General features: G+C 36.1%; 2 protein-coding genes across 3 annotated transcripts in view; both read right to left on the bottom strand.

Annotated features, from left to right (window-relative positions):
- cp (ceruloplasmin) overlaps window positions 1-3,278 on the bottom strand; it is a 442,499-nt gene extending 439,221 nt beyond the window's left edge. The window contains exons 1-5 of one of the 2 annotated variants that reach the window (XM_072389046.1): window positions 2,944-3,278; window positions 1,832-2,076; window positions 1,532-1,744; window positions 530-703; window positions 341-432 (exon numbers count right to left, since the gene is read on the bottom strand). In XM_072389046.1, coding sequence (XP_072245147.1) covers window positions 341-432; window positions 530-703; window positions 1,532-1,744; window positions 1,832-2,076; window positions 2,944-3,104 — 885 coding nt within the window. In that variant the 5' untranslated portion in view covers window positions 3,105-3,278. The remainder of the gene's footprint in view (window positions 1-340; window positions 433-529; window positions 704-1,531; window positions 1,745-1,831; window positions 2,077-2,943) is intronic. The other variant, XM_072389045.1, reaches the window with a different exon arrangement.
- Window positions 3,279-4,864: 1,586 nt separating this feature from the next.
- Window positions 4,865-11,043, bottom strand: tm4sf18 (transmembrane 4 L six family member 18). Its single transcript, XM_072389013.1, has 4 exons — window positions 10,647-11,043; window positions 7,410-7,478; window positions 6,722-6,864; window positions 4,865-5,934 (listed from the first exon to the last, which is right to left on the bottom strand). The coding sequence occupies exons 1-4, from the start codon at window positions 10,824-10,826 to the stop codon at window positions 5,736-5,738; spliced, it is 591 nt and encodes a 196-aa protein (XP_072245114.1). The 5' UTR covers window positions 10,827-11,043; the 3' UTR covers window positions 4,865-5,735.
- Between the last annotated feature and the right edge of the window lie 4,258 nt (window positions 11,044-15,301).

Here is a 15,301-nt window from a genome sequence, read left to right as displayed (position 1 = left end):
TTTTTACTTGAATATGTTTTCTCAAATCATCATTGATATGATTATAGGTAGGAAAAAAAAGTTAATTGACAAAGTTTTAAAGAAGCACATTATTTTGAACTCTAAGGCCTATAAATACAAGTATTTGATCATTAATGTTAGTTTGCAAATATTAACATAAGACTAAAGGCTGCACAACATTATGTTAACAGGTTTATTTACAATCTACATGATTACATTGTGTTTTTTTGCACGCTTTAGGAAATTACGTCCCACTATGATTTCACTGTGGCCCCTGAATTCCCTGCAAAAAGTCCCTGCAGACTCAGGTAGTCTGGTTTATAGTTAGGATTATTGTTACCTCATTTCCTAAGCCTATCATGTGCCAATTGATCTTGTTGCCTTGGCACATGCTCAGTCCGGGTAGATTACCATACAGAAAACCATTTATTCCTGTAACACAGATACACAGTGTCAAATAGTGTATTTGTTTATTCATAAGCACACACATGTGCGTGTGTGTGGAAGTAATGATTCCCCCCCCCCTTACCATGCATCTTGTTACTCTCAATGAAATCTTCATCCTCCTTCAGGTCTCTGGCAGGATTGGTGATGTATGTCCTGATGTTGTCATCCAGATACCAGCTGAAGTTCTCATCTGACACCATAAACAACAAAGCATAGGTGTAGTCTGCTGTCCTGTCGCCATCTATATCCAGAGTTCCTACACAGTAAAAGAAGTGGAAATAATATGTTGTGACACATGTATACATCTAGTAGCAGTTAAAATCATAAATATAGTCAATAGTCATTGAAAAAAAATCATCAAATATCATAAATGTGTTTTTAAGCAATAAGTTAATAAGTAAGATAAATACTATAATGTTATGACAGATCTTTATGTTGCTGCTGCTAAACTTGTCACAGCTAACAATTGGCAAAAAGCTTAAACTAAGATCAGCATTTACAAACCATATTTCCTTATTTGAAAGAATCATAGAGATTGTATATATTTCATTTTGAGCTAACAAAGATTAGCTTTTGATTTGTTTAATAAAACCCAAAAAGCCCAAGACTTTTTTTTTTTTGTTTTTTCTCCATTACATTTGTATTACCTAAGAAAATGCAGTGAGTGACATTTCCCGAAGTATTAATATGAAATAATTCATCATCAGGCAGAATTAACTCTGTCTATGTTATAGATTTGCGTGAATGATTTTTTATTCAGGCATAAGTTAACATTGAACTATGTTGACTCGCAGTCAATTATAATTTCTATTTTTACTCTTCTTGAATGATTTCCTCATGTAATAACATAGCATATTTTATTACATGATTTTTTTCTATGACAAGCATTTATTTACATGGGAAACAGTAACTATAGTTGTCATACTATTTTGTTGAATTATTTCTCTCCAAAACACTGTGAATTAAAATTATAGAAGTGTCACAAGATGGAAAAAAAAGAAAATAGTTAAATATCTCCAAAGTGCCTGAGAAAAGCGTTCCAAAAGAATTTCCTTTCCACTGGATAGTATGCTTTAAAGACTACCTTTCTTACAGGTGAGAAGGGGTCCTATCAGCCCTGAGTTGATATCTCTTGGTGGGGAAACGTGGGAATGGTAGAACCTGGTCATGCAGTTACTGTCCTCAGATGCTGGGCCATGGGATTCTGGGAGGGTCCACTCATAGATCATCATTGCACCAGGAGCTACTGAGTCATCCCTCTTCAACAAGTGACTTGTGCCATCTGGATATAGGGCTCCTGTGGGAAACCACACACAGAGTTATGTATTCATAAAACTAACAAAATATCATCAATATTTCATCAGTTTGTTTGTTTTTTTCTCACCCTCATTGCCTTTGCTGTAGTTAAGCCCATGTGAGTGGATACTGAAAGGTCTGGATGCTGAGTTTTTTAGGTGAATGAACACTGTGTCTCCCTCTTCGGCCATCAACAGAGGTCCCAGGTAACCCAGCCAGGCTGGCTTTGTCACCTCTGTCCTGTAGGTGGCGTCACTGTACTGCTTATAAACAGCCTTCTTGTAGATGGAGCCAATACGCTGGGGGCCTTTTGCCAAAAAGACTGAGGCTTCTCTGCAAAGAGATACAGACAGAAAGGAAACAAATTAAGTGTCTACTAATCATGCAGGCTGTTTCTATTTACATTGTGTTGGTATGAGCTACTGCGTTTTGGAGATATCAGCATTAGAAATGTCTTGTGTTGAATATAATAATCAGCATGTGATGGCTGAAATCTCAGAAAAAAAAACATTTGAAAACTAAAATCTCTGTCCAGAAAGGAGTTTCACAAACTATTATGACCAGTTTTCCTTGTGACTTTCTTTCCTTAGTTAAGAGGAGGAAAAGATTATTTGGGGGTGAACTTTACTTTTACTAGTTCCCTCAAGGTTTTTATCATTTTCTAATAAGCTCTTTCCAGCATATGCATAATAACTAGAAGGACAATCACAATCACAAGTATTTATCTAAACATACTGGCAACCAAAGTGGTGATTCATCACAAAACAAGGGCCTTGAAACACTGATTGGCTAATTGTCACGAAAGTTCTAGGATAACTTTGTTGAGTACAACTTGGTCTCTGCTCTTCAAGTACAAGAGCACTACCAGTGTTTAAAATATAGAAGTACCTTCATGCATGTATCTTTTAAACTACATGCCTAATTTTGAGCTGTATTTAAGGCACCATGTGAAAAAACCTTCTGTAATATTGGATTTTATGAAGGTTTAAAATATTTTTTGTCTCCATTTTTTTAACATGCAGATGTCGATCAAAATTAATCAGAACCAAAGTTTGAGTCCATATCTCATCAGCACTTTGATCCATTAAAATCAAACAGGGTTCCTGGAAATGACACCACATTCTACAGTATACTTGAATGCTTTAACAGTAATTAAGCACAGACAAAAAATATAAAAGACAGTGTGGTGTGTGAGCTTACTCATCATCCTGAATTGAGCGGTTCTGAATGATGTTCATCCCACTTGGTGCATAGTTCCAAGACACCTCCTCTATCTTGAGAAAATAGTCTCTTCTCATACTAGAAACACATATTACTGAGTAGCACAGCAGTAACACTGCTCTCAACTCCAGTTTTCGCATTTTGAAAATATAGTGCTACTGCCTCTTTCAATACAAGTACAGTGATAAACTAACAGAGACAACGATGAGTTCTTTCTATTTTCTGTCCAGTAATTCAGCAGATGATAAAGATGAAGACACGATGGTGTTGACCACTGACAGTCATTAGTCAATCAGTGTGGCAAAAAGACTCACTGCGTGTTTTTAAAAGCTGGAGCTGACGTATAGCCAAAATTAGCCAATAGGGGGAAAGGGTCACAGACATCAAAAGCTATTGAACTAACAAAAAGGTACAAAGAGGTACAATAGTCAGATTGGGCTTATGTAAGAAAAGACAACCAAACATTAACCCCTCAACATCCACTGCCTATTTTAAATGGTAGAGATTTTGAGACTTCATGCTGTCAAATATAAAGTGGACCACTGTCTTTCTAAATACAGCCACTCAATGTTTCCTGGGCCCATGCTTGGCTTTAGATTGACTGAATCTAATACCTGTTCAACTGAAAGAGGATCCTAAAAACAAATGATGTATACATCATGTTTTCTTTGGAATAAAGAAGATGTTCTCCATCAGTGTTCTGTGCTTGCAGATATGCAGCAATAGAACGGGGTCAAAATATTAACCCAGTGATAAAAATACCATGACGATGACTGCTATTTTGCCTATGTATCACAGTCCATTTAATTTAATCAGTAGAGTTTCTGGATATCAATAATAAACTATATAATTTCCTAACCACTGATATGTAGTGTCTATCTGGAATTAATCTTATTCTTAGATAGATTTATCAATATTAAAATAGTTGTAAAACAATGTTATTCTTGATAATGAAGGGAAATACCTTCCCGCGCCACATTGTGGTTAAAAACTTGCTTGGCTCTCAAGGTTAGAGGCAACAGTTTGGAACTCACTTTGGAACCTGGTTCAAATCAATAACAGGCAAGTCTGGAAAGTCCAGCACTGCACATTGCCCAGAAACTGATTATGCCACACCAGGCAGCTATGTAAAAAAAACTGCATTTTGACAAATCTCCTGCTTAATTTTACTGCCATCCAAATCTGCAAAAACATTTAACTGAAGCATGTGATGTATTTCACCACAGCTAATCTCTCAGCTAAGTATTGTTTTAGTTACTTCCTGAAAATAGCAGCACTTTAGCAAAAGACCTGGCTTAAAACACACGTTTCCTTCACCAAACAGATAGGAAGACACAAGTCATGAAATCTCGAAAATTTAGATTATATCACAGGATAAAGAAGTTTTCAACTGTTTACTGATAGAAGATACAGGTTAAGACAATATAAAAAAAACAACTAACCTTTAGAAACAATTGAAACAATTGAGTCAGAGCTATGAGGGCCTACAGTATGTACACAGTACATGTTCCATATGGGTATTTCTGCTTGTATATTTATGGTTGCATGCAACTTTTTTATAATGATAGTTTTCCATGTTTACCTGTTGTTGCCTGTTTTTGTTAATTGTGTTGTCATTTGTCTTTGGAATGATGAGACAGATGGGACAGAATTGTCATACTTAAGTACTTAAGTAAATAATAATTCTAACTAATATAACTAAATTATAACTTTTAATAATGTATTTGCATCAGTCTGCTTCTCTAAAAGAGTGCAGGGGTAAAGTTTCCATACAAATATACATTCACAGCTTCACTCTTTCACTGAAACTAGGATTCTAGGGTTATTCAGCTAAGAACATGTCTGACATATCATTTTGGATGAGGAGAAGTAGAAATAAGATAATCAAACGCTGAGTATATAAAATGGAAATAGATCTTTTATTTAAGGCAGCACAAATAAACCACACATTATAAAAATAAGTCACTAGATATAAAATGTCCGTTCAGACAAAACTAACAACCGTAAGACATCAAAGAAAAAAATGACAACAAAATGTACGGGAAGTTCAAACAAATGTAGAAACACACCCAAATAAACTTAACAGACAGGACACTTCAGTGTGCTTTAGGGTATACAAGATGGTGCATTAAAAAAAACTAATGTAATTTCCGAGCAGCCAAACAATAACTTGATGCCATTGTACGTGACTGATTGGGGTTTTTCCATCATGTTGATGAAGTGTTGGAGCTCTGCTCATGCAGTGACTATGGTAGTGTAATTATTGGGTCTTAAGAATACTGTACAAAGTATGAAGAAATAATAAAAAGAGAGCAGCGCGTATGCACTATGTTTAACACACTGTTATATCACAACTCCATGATCCAGAAGACTTTAAATAATTTCTATGAATGATCAAGGATGTTGTTTTTCTTTCTTTCACATTTGCCGGTTGAACTTCCTTTCACCAATATCCTCATGTCATTGTTAACTGCAATTGTACTGTGCCACTTTTCACAGGAAACTTGAAAATACAATGATTACATATAGCTAACATGGTTGTTACATGTTCACGATAACGCATTTGTATGTGTCTCAGTGGAAGGTCTGTGCTGTACTCACACACGTACACTTGGTGATGTGATGAGTCCATGTTTCCAGACTTCCATGAATGCATATGTCCATTGATGTTTGTGTTAATATATGTTGTGTGTTTTTCTGTTTTTGTGATGCACACACATGCTTGCGTGGAGTGTGCCTGCGTTGGTCAGTCTACGTGCATATGTGCCTCTTTAAGCATTAAGACTGTACTCCTGCTTATAGCAGCAGGGTCGGCAAATAGCGTTGACTAAACCATTTCCCAGTTGTAGGAGACAGATGATGAACTCCAGCACAGCAAGGCCCAGTAACACACACAGCAGAGTGATGTTCCACTCTACGATGTGAGATGGCTGAAGGCACCGTGACCAAGTCTCTGGCTGCAAAAGATACCTGAAACACAAATTTTACATGATCGATAAAGAATCACTCTCAAAGTAATAAAACAGAGAATAAGACTTGTGACGAAAGCATGTGCTGCTGCTCCTTTTGATGTAGATTCCAGATTATAGCTGTGTTTTGAGCACAGAAATTTTCCCTGGAAAAAACAGGAAATTTAAAGGGTTCTTTCCTTTACCCCTGATATCCCCCCCTCCCCCCTTAAAACTAAGTAAATAAATTTCAGATGAAAAACAAAACATTACATATTGCTTTGTGACATTATTCATGAACCAAAACTAAGCCAAAGTGCAAAAGCAATTAATAGCAATAGAGAAGGTAAGTAAACATAATACCTTCAAACTAAAAGAAGGTGTACTTTGTTTTTTCACATAACGATACACATTGCCAGTTTGTATGACTGCAGCTGAAGTGCACCTCCTCCTTTTAACTGTGGTTTTCTATGTCTCTGTGTAAACTGTATTTCAGTCCTGCTTCTCAGACAGATGTGCAGCTCAGAGTCAGAATAACTTATTCAATCTTCTCAGAACTTTAGACCACACAGAAAAAGGAGACAACCCTATTCTTAAGCATTGATTTAGTTTCTTGAAAAAAGTCCCAAAGGCTAAGAGTAACTGGAACTTCTGGTAGAAATGCAGCTTTTAACTATGATACGTTTTACATGAGCAAAACATACTGAAGAAAAGGTGAAAAAACCTCAAAAGCATACTGTGCCCTCGCTGATTATTTATCTCATTTAGCAACATGATTCTATTGGCCCCACAGTATAGTATGTGCTTACCTGCCACCCTGGTCTGCAAAGGGATTCGTCCACCCGAGCGAGGTGAAGCAGTGGGGACCCTGCATTAAAGCGAACCCTGATATGATGAAACAGTAGCCTGAACCCACGAGGCCAATGACAGCTGCTAGCACAGACCCACACATCTGCGGAGCAACACACAAAGAGATTTTTAAGAAGAATTAGCACATGCTTTGACACCTCAGTGAATGTGTACCTCTGTGACATTCTGTCTGTATGAGTGAATGTTATCCTATGTGACACACAGAGGCAGCTGCCACACTCACACTTAAACATACACAAGTGCAGCTGTGCATGTGGCTTGAACTGAGTGAGCCAAGCTTACTTTGTGGCGTGTTACCTAACAATGGGACCCTTGTTGAATACTCATAGCCAGATTAGTATTAGCACTCCAGCTCGTAAGAACAGATTGTTGTCTTGCTTAATGACAACTTCAGAGTATTATTCTCCAAGTGGTGAGAAAAGAAAAATGTTTTATTTGTAGTGAAACAACAGCATTGTAAATATAAGTATATGTTCAAGAAACAGCAGTTGAGAAACGGCTTAATAAAAAGGATGGCCTGTATGTTGTGAACAAAATGTCATACATAGATAGTATAAAAAATTTTTTGGTGTAGAATGTCTGTGTTGTCCTTTTTTCACATGATCGGGTACATGAAAAGTCTCTTACCATTAAACTCTCATTCCAGCAGCATTTGCATTTCCCCAGCGTGATAAAGACTGCAGCTGGAATCAGCATCTGGAAGAACATAACGATACATTGCTTCACTGCAGTTTCTTAGCAACAGGATTTATTATGTTTTTGTTGTTGTTCCTTTTAAGTTTTATGTCTGTTTTTTTGTTTGTTTTTTGTTTTTGTTTTTTGCTGCTTAAATGCAATGAATAATACGTAATAATAAGAAATGGACAAACGTTATCGTGCAGAGGTTTGAGTTTGGGTGGTTACTGAAAGCTGCTAGAGTAATTGAATGCTCTATAGTCATGTCATTTCTATCTATACAGCACTTGAAATCACATATTTTACTCAAAAAAAACATACAGTCTGCTACGTATTGTTCATAAAGCAAAATTATCCATGATGTAAAAGGGAAAATGTCAATAACAACACAAGCTGGATGAAAGTATGATGCTCGATTCTCATCAAAATCCAACTCTCGTGGTTTATACTTTGTAGTTTTATATTGCAAACTTGTTTAAGTTCATCTTTATATTTTCAGAATCTACAGCAGGGCATTTGTTAGTGTCAACTGTTCAGAGCCAAACCAAAACGCTAAAATGTGCCAATTACGTACTTTTGTTATTGGAACAATAATCACAAAGTTGAGCTGAGGCTGACTTAAAGGTATCCTGAAGTAAGTCCCCGCTGGTGGATCATGGCTGTTGTTACATGTCCAATCAGTTGATTGTGTCACTAAAATCTATCTAATTACAAATTAAAAAAAAAAATAATTCCTTCCTCTTCCCGCTCCCCCAACTCATCAAGACTCTGTTTCTGTTGTAAGTGTTTTCCTGTTAAAAGATCATTTTTCCATCTATCAGATAGAATTTTGAGTTTTTTATGTTAAGTACACTTTTATATACATACATATATGTACATATATATATATATGTGTGTGTGTGTGTGTGTCTGTGTACATATTGTCATGTGAACTGACACTTTATAAATACAACTTAATTTAATTTAATGTTTTCACATATTATGCCAAAAATACAACACTGTATCTTTTCAAGTTATTGAACTAAAGAACAGCTGGCCCTCATACCCACTTTCCAAGTGTTTGTCTCAGATATTTACCATTTTGCTTTTCTCTTCCTCTCCCTTTTTTCTTTCCCCTGTCTTGCTATCTTTCTCTCCCATAGACATTAAACCACATCCTAACAGAAGGACGGAAATCCTCAAGGTTCTGCACTCTTGCAGATACAATAACATCAGAGCACAGTTACATATCCTGGATGTCACCCTAAAGCAGAGGTTAAAAGAGAGACTGATAACTCAAAGAGAAGAGCACAGTGAAAAAGTGAGAGAGAAGGCAAAAAGAGGGAGGAAACATGAAGGGGAGGATGGGAGTCAGCTAAAGATAGATTTTCTCTCAGAGGGGTTCAGTTTGCTCTTTGACTTTTGGGCATCCTGTCATTTCCTTAAGAAATAAGAAGTCCAAAGAGGGAAAAAATTATCTCATATGTTATCTCTGATAAAGGAAATACTAAAATGAGGATAGATGGATGCATGAAAACCTCTCCAACAAACACAGATCAGGGTACTTAAGTCTTAGATTATCATTATTAGATATTTGAATATTTAGATCTTTACAATAATAATCTATAATCTTTGCATTCCTCCTGTAAAAAGCAATGTTTTTATTTACCTAAAGATTTAAGTCATTATGTGAGAGTGGTGCATTCTATAGGCCTTCGTTTCTAAACTTACCTACTTTCAAAGTTTTATTTTTTTTATGAAGTGAAAACATCACAAATCCTCTTATCTTCATAAAACAAATAATAAATGTAAATTTTCAGCACCTTGAAATACAAAGAAAGTAACTGAGTAAAAACAAAAGAAGTGAGTTGATAGTAATAGATATTATTTTAGCACCCTGATTTAATAAACTGAAACTGTCACCCATTTCTGTAACAATTCATTACTGTTGAATGAAAAAAACTCTCCACACAGCAGGAATGACAAGGCACTGTTCATTTAAAACCTGTTAAATAATTGATAAAGAAATTAAAAGCTTCCAATCACACTATGTTAGGCTTCTTCATATTGTGGAATATTTAAGATTTACTTTTTTGTCACTTTCAGAGCATAGTGTGAGCATTTTCTGTACAAGTCAACAAGGTTCATTTTATCTGAAATATACAATCTATCCTCTGTTGCTCAATGAGACAAACTAAAAGAACAGCTCCTTTCTGCTCAGTCAGAGCATAAACCCATCAGATCAGAAGCATGCAGAGCTGACGGATTAACTGTGGACTCACACAACACTCTATTGTTCTCTATGAACAAGTGCAAGCTCACTCAGACTGAATGGTGTCAAAGGAGACACAATTAACAATAAGCAATATTTTGAGGCAAAATTCATCCTGCAAACTGACTAAACAACTCAAGTGGAAGAAAGAGGCAAGTTAAAATCATATAGAGAGAAGGGTCAGTGCACACACTTTGACAAAGCTACTGTTGTATCTGCGTGTACCAACAGTCCCCATTGGATAAGGCAGGCACCATGGAGCTCTAATAAAGGATTTTGTCATCAATGCTTGTTGAGTGGAGAGACTCAGTCACATGACTTTAATCCTCTCAAAGAATCTCATTCATTTGATTTTTAATTTGGTTCCAGATGTAAAGTGAATTTCATCATAGTTAGTCACTGAAAGCACTGAAAGCAGTGACTAACAGATGACTAGCATTTGGAACAAAGAGTTACTATCACCCTTACCTAAAGTATCCTATTACAGTGAAAGTTTAAAAAGAGTAAAAGACTTGTAAATCTGTCACATCTTTCATTAACAACTTATTTTCATATTCTCATATCTAAAAAATATCTAAAATCTCATGTCACACGATCAAACAATACATATTCCAGAAAATTCAGACACTCAACAGGCTTTTTTAACACAATCGGAAGGAAAAGCTATGATAGTAACCCCTGATTGGATATATTCAAAGTTTATACCTAATATTTAACAAATGGTCATACTGTGCTTGAAGAAAATGTGAAGAAGTGGGTATTAACATGAAATTGTGGGTGTGCAGTGTGAAGTCATCCTCCTCAATTTATTGTCCCCATTATGAACAGAAAAAAAGTTTTGTATATGTTCTTTAAATAACTGAAGTTAAATCTGATCAGTATAACTCTAAAAATACAGAATGATATTGAAAATAATCCTATGATAACCTTTTACTTACCAATAGCCCCCCACCTCCTAGTCCACCAAAGTACCAGATGTAGATGGTTAGGCGGTCTTGCTCGATGTAGGTGATTCCCCCCATGGGAAATAGCAGCAGCAGGTTGGCCAGGATACAGCAAAGGGCCAGCGGCAGCAGAGCCAGGCCCAAGGACCGAGCAAAACCCACCGAGCAACACATTGCTAACCCGAAAACACAATCACAACCACAGAGAGGAGAGGACAGAGTTAGAATGGGCTGAGGAGGGCAGCGCAAGAGCGGAGGAAAGGGTCAGAGCAGCTGTGGAGTCAGAAAACAAAAAAATGACGTGGGCCTGCCCTATATGTGTGTACAAGTTAGTGTGTATGACAAATTCCCCTTCTCTTACAAGGAGGGATTCCGCCAAACGTGCAGAAGTGAACTCACAGGATGGCTGACCAATGGCTGAACAGCACTCACGAGTCTAAAAAGAAAATCCAACAGTGAGTGTGTGTGTGCATGTGACTGTGTTTCTCACAGCCGCTTAGACAGCAGGGCCATACAAAGCACTCTAAGGACTTAATTTCCCTCTGAGTGACTCAGTCACAACAGCTAGTCAACATGTTTAAATACATAGTGCACTTTTCCCTAATCCCTTTTGTTTGTATGGTGTACACACTAGTTAAGTAGTAGTGTAAATACAAACGTCCAGCAATTAACATTTTCAGATCAGATCAGAGCTGATCCAAAACAGAATGCAAAAATTTTCCGATATTCAAACCATATAGTAAATTCAAATCATTGCCAAAAACATTATTCAAAATGCTGAAAATGACTAAATCTGAAACATCAAGTTGTGAAGAGGGTACGTTTATCACTGAGTTGCATATCTTTCTTTAATGATTAAACATCTAAAGCATTTTGGAACTGACGATATCAATTACCTCAGTTTGGAAAGTAAAATATTTTTCCATCCTTGTTTGATAAATTTCATTTGAAAGATCGAGGCCTCCTCTGCCATCATAACGTGACAAACTTTTTTAACCGGAGGTCGAGCATGTGGTTCACGGAGCTCTAATACCTGCAGAATGTTGTTTGGAATTGTACTTTTAAAATGAACAAAGCCTTCCTTGAAAAACTTGAAAAAATTCCAACTAAATTCACTCATAAATTCCATAGCACGTGCAGTTACTTCTCAACAGAGATTAGTCTGTTTTACTGTTTTAGTGTCAAACTATCATGATCTGGAGTTTTGTGTTCTGTTGTTGTCTTTTTAGTTTCTGGTGTTTTTCATTGTCAAATAATTATAATAACACTCTCTTAGTCCTTTGTTCTTGTTTTCTCACACTTTCGGTCCTGTGTCTTTATCCCAGTCATTATTCTTAGTTTCCTGTGATCCCTCCTGTCTGGTTCGCAGCTCCATTTACACACCTGCTTCCCAATCAATTACTCTCAGCTGCAGTCACTTCATCATTAGTTCCCTTCACTATATACTCACCTTGGTTTCATTCACTCAGTCTTTGCCAGATCCTCACCATATCTTCTTATACCCCAGTTGTTAGTGGTCTTGAGCCTGTTCCTTTTGTTATCCTGGTAATTCTGTTTGATCTCCAGATTTGTTCATCACAGTTGGTTTTTGGTGTCCTGGTTTGTCCATATTTCTTTCTATAAATTCAGCTTAGTTTTTCTTCAACTGGAGCTTAAAGTCAAAGACCACAGTCCTTCAATATCGGGTCATTCAATGTCCAGTCGAACAGGGTTGATTTTGTTCACAGACCACACTTTTTGATCTATAACGTCTGGTCTGGACACCCTGAAAAATAGATCCAAATATACTGAAGAAAATCGCAAATGATGTCTTCCAATCTTCAATTATCCACTACTTGAAATATATCCGGCAAATGTTTTGTTGGTGTACATATAACAAACGTCATTGAATATTTATCATAAAAACCAAACCTCAAAATGTATTGGTGCATAAAGAAAGGTTTGCAGAGTCTTTCCTAATGATGCAAGGATTTTTATTTCACATTTACTGTGACAGAAATCCCAGATGCCCACTCCACTGTAAACACATTGCAAGTGACTATTCACTCTTTATGAAAAAACATCTAGCTATTCTGTAACAATAACAGCATGACAAAATTAATATTTTTTTTAATGTAAAAGAAAATTGTTTCTGGAGGAACAGTGCTTCCCAAATGTTTACAAGATCAGGGGCCCGGCTCACTGTGAGCTGTTTTATAATCCTGCTGGAACGCAACACAGCCAGATAAACTGCAAATTAAGCCAGAATTTAACATTAATGCCCTCTGCTAATGAGCTGCGTTGATTAAGGTAGATTATACCAAAAAACACGCAATGTGTTTGGGTGACAGGATTTATCATCCTTACAAGTGCAAACAGGTGGTACCAGCGCAAGTTTGTAGCTGTAAGGAGATCAACACCATAACAAAGTCCAACACTGAGAGATTTGTGTCTAAGTGGAAAATGTTTGAGCAGTGAGCTATAGGGTCCACGTGGTTATCAAGCTGTTTACCAACACATTCATGTTTTAGTGAAAATTATGCTGCTGTGTTTACTGTAACAGAATATCTTGTATGTGCGCTTCTCCCTTTATGTGTCCTGTTTGTTTAATACATGAGGATCCTTCTGATTGTGAGAATGCTGTTTTAAGCATTATTATCCTATTTTCCGTACGTTTTTTGCAATTTGACTACTTCAGCATACTTTAAGCAAATTAAACCATTTTTGTACAAAACGTCCAGCTCTTTCTGGAGATGCGTGCTCTGTTGGTGTTTTTAACGTTTATAGTTTTTAAATTATTATGGTTTTTATTAAATTTTCCTTTCATTGAAAATGAATGTAAATGCTTTCAAATCATCAAAAATGCTTCCTCGTCTTTGAAATGTAACTCCTTCAGCATACTTTCAGCTACAGACACCATTCAAATGTTCACAAGACATTCAGCCATTACTGAATGATGCTGTTTTTTAAAATATTTTGCCAATTTTGCACTATCACGCTTGAATAATGTAGTAAAATCAGTGATGATTTCTGAGTTTACAATGCATTTCAATGAGACGGAATGTCCGTGTGTGCAGTGGAGGCTCAACTGACAGAGTGGAAGAATACAGAAAGATTCTTCAGAAAAAAAGTTTTTAACCTAACTGTGTCCAAAATCTTTAAACCACAGAAATAGTTTTAACATTAAACGTAGGAAAATTTGTCCTCTTTCAGCCAATGTGACTTTCATAGCCTTCATAACTTAACTTTTTGAATTAGAAGCCTCTAAATCACAGCAGTACCTTCCAACTGCCACTCCTTTTTGCATTTTTCTCTTTTCTGTAGTTTTCTGCCTTCATCTAGCTCCAGCTCCTTTCAAAAATAACTTTCAGGCCTTTTGAAACTTCAGCAACTAACTCTCTGCTAAATTCGCATTTCCCTTCTTTTCATCTTCTCCTTCACCTTTTTTTGGCTAAGATTTCTGCATAGCTTGAAATCATTTCACTGTTGTCATTTCACTTCAACTTCCTTCAAACAAGAGTTCAGCAACTGTTTTTTCCTACAATTTAAAGTTTTTCTGCTTTTTCAGCATGGTCAGCTATCCCTGTTCAACTTCATCAGCATTCTCATGGCTGTTTTGCAGGATCAGCTTTTTCTAGTTTTTCTTTATTCTTAGTTCTTCCATATGTTTTTTTGTTCTTTAACCACTTCTGCATACTTTCACCAATTTCACCAATTTTAGTCTCAAAACATTCAGCTCGTTCAGGGGATTTATGCTATTAATTTTGGTATTTATGGTTTTTGGTTGTACTTTTTAAAATACGTAAACTTTTAGTTTTGCTCCTTCTTGGTTTTTATGAATGGGGAGCCAACAGTGACGCACTGATAATTTTCAGCTTATCTGATACTATTTTTTTCAAACAAATTCCTGTAACTTTCATAAAGTTAGACTTACAGAAACCAATTATACCTTAAAATGTAGGAAAATGTGTCCTCTTTCAGCCAATGTAACTACCAAAGAGCTGACATTTACAGAATTTCAGCTATATGCCTTCTGCATTTTTTCAACTATTTCATCAATTCTTCAGTTCTTCCAATAGCTTGAAATCATTCCACTGTTGTCTTTTAACATTCAAAATGTTTCACCCCTTCATTTAGCAACAGTTTTGTTTTATTTTCATAAAAATTGCTACTTTGGGATCTTCAGGTTTCTTCATTACCTTTCAACCTTGAAGTAAAATGTGAGCCCATTTCATTCCAGCCCATTGTTCAAATCAGCTGCTTTGAATTAAACTATTTCTTTCTTTCTTCTGTTTCTGTTTCCCATTTCAGTGTTCTAGTGATCCATTTAACCTTTGACCTTTTTCATGAGAACTGTTCATCTCTGTGTTGAAATCATCTTCAGATGTAATTTCTGGACTTTTATTATTTATTTTAAGGTTCCAATTAAGCTGGCATATCCATTCCATTTAATTCTTTTAGAATGATTTAGTAAAATTTCAAGGAAATGTACAATTCTGCCTTTTCTCAATCAGCTTCAAATCGTTTCACTTATTTCTTTTTCAACTTCAAATTCCTTCAACCAAGACCTCAGCAACAGTTTTTACTGCTGAAATTAAACTAGTTTTAGCTTTTTTTAGCATTGTCAGCTAACTCCATTCATCCGCATTCTTGGCTGCTGTTTCGCAGGA

The sequence above is a fragment of the Leuresthes tenuis genome, unplaced genomic scaffold (assembly GCF_036924035.1).
Source record: "Leuresthes tenuis unplaced genomic scaffold, fLeuTen1.0.hap1 SCAF_7, whole genome shotgun sequence".
Classification (NCBI taxonomy): Eukaryota; Metazoa; Chordata; class Actinopteri; order Atheriniformes; family Atherinopsidae; genus Leuresthes; species Leuresthes tenuis.
Note: the sequence above shows the minus strand (reverse complement) of the source record. Positions and strands in the feature narration are given on the sequence as shown.

Bases quoted from the DNA above. Each gene is read 5' to 3' on its own strand.
- tm4sf18 (XM_072389013.1), bottom strand. From the start codon at position 10,826: ATGTGTTGCTCGGTGGGTTTTGCTCGGTCCTTGGGCCTGGCTCTGCTG. The intron at 6,865-7,409 runs GTAAGAGACTTT...GTTGCTCCGCAG, and splicing joins GCTGGAATGAGAGTTTAATG to ATGTGTGGGTCTGTGCTAGC. The intron at 5,935-6,721 runs GTAAGCACATAC...TTTGTGTTTCAG, and splicing joins TTTGCAGACCAGGGTGGCAG to GTATCTTTTGCAGCCAGAGA.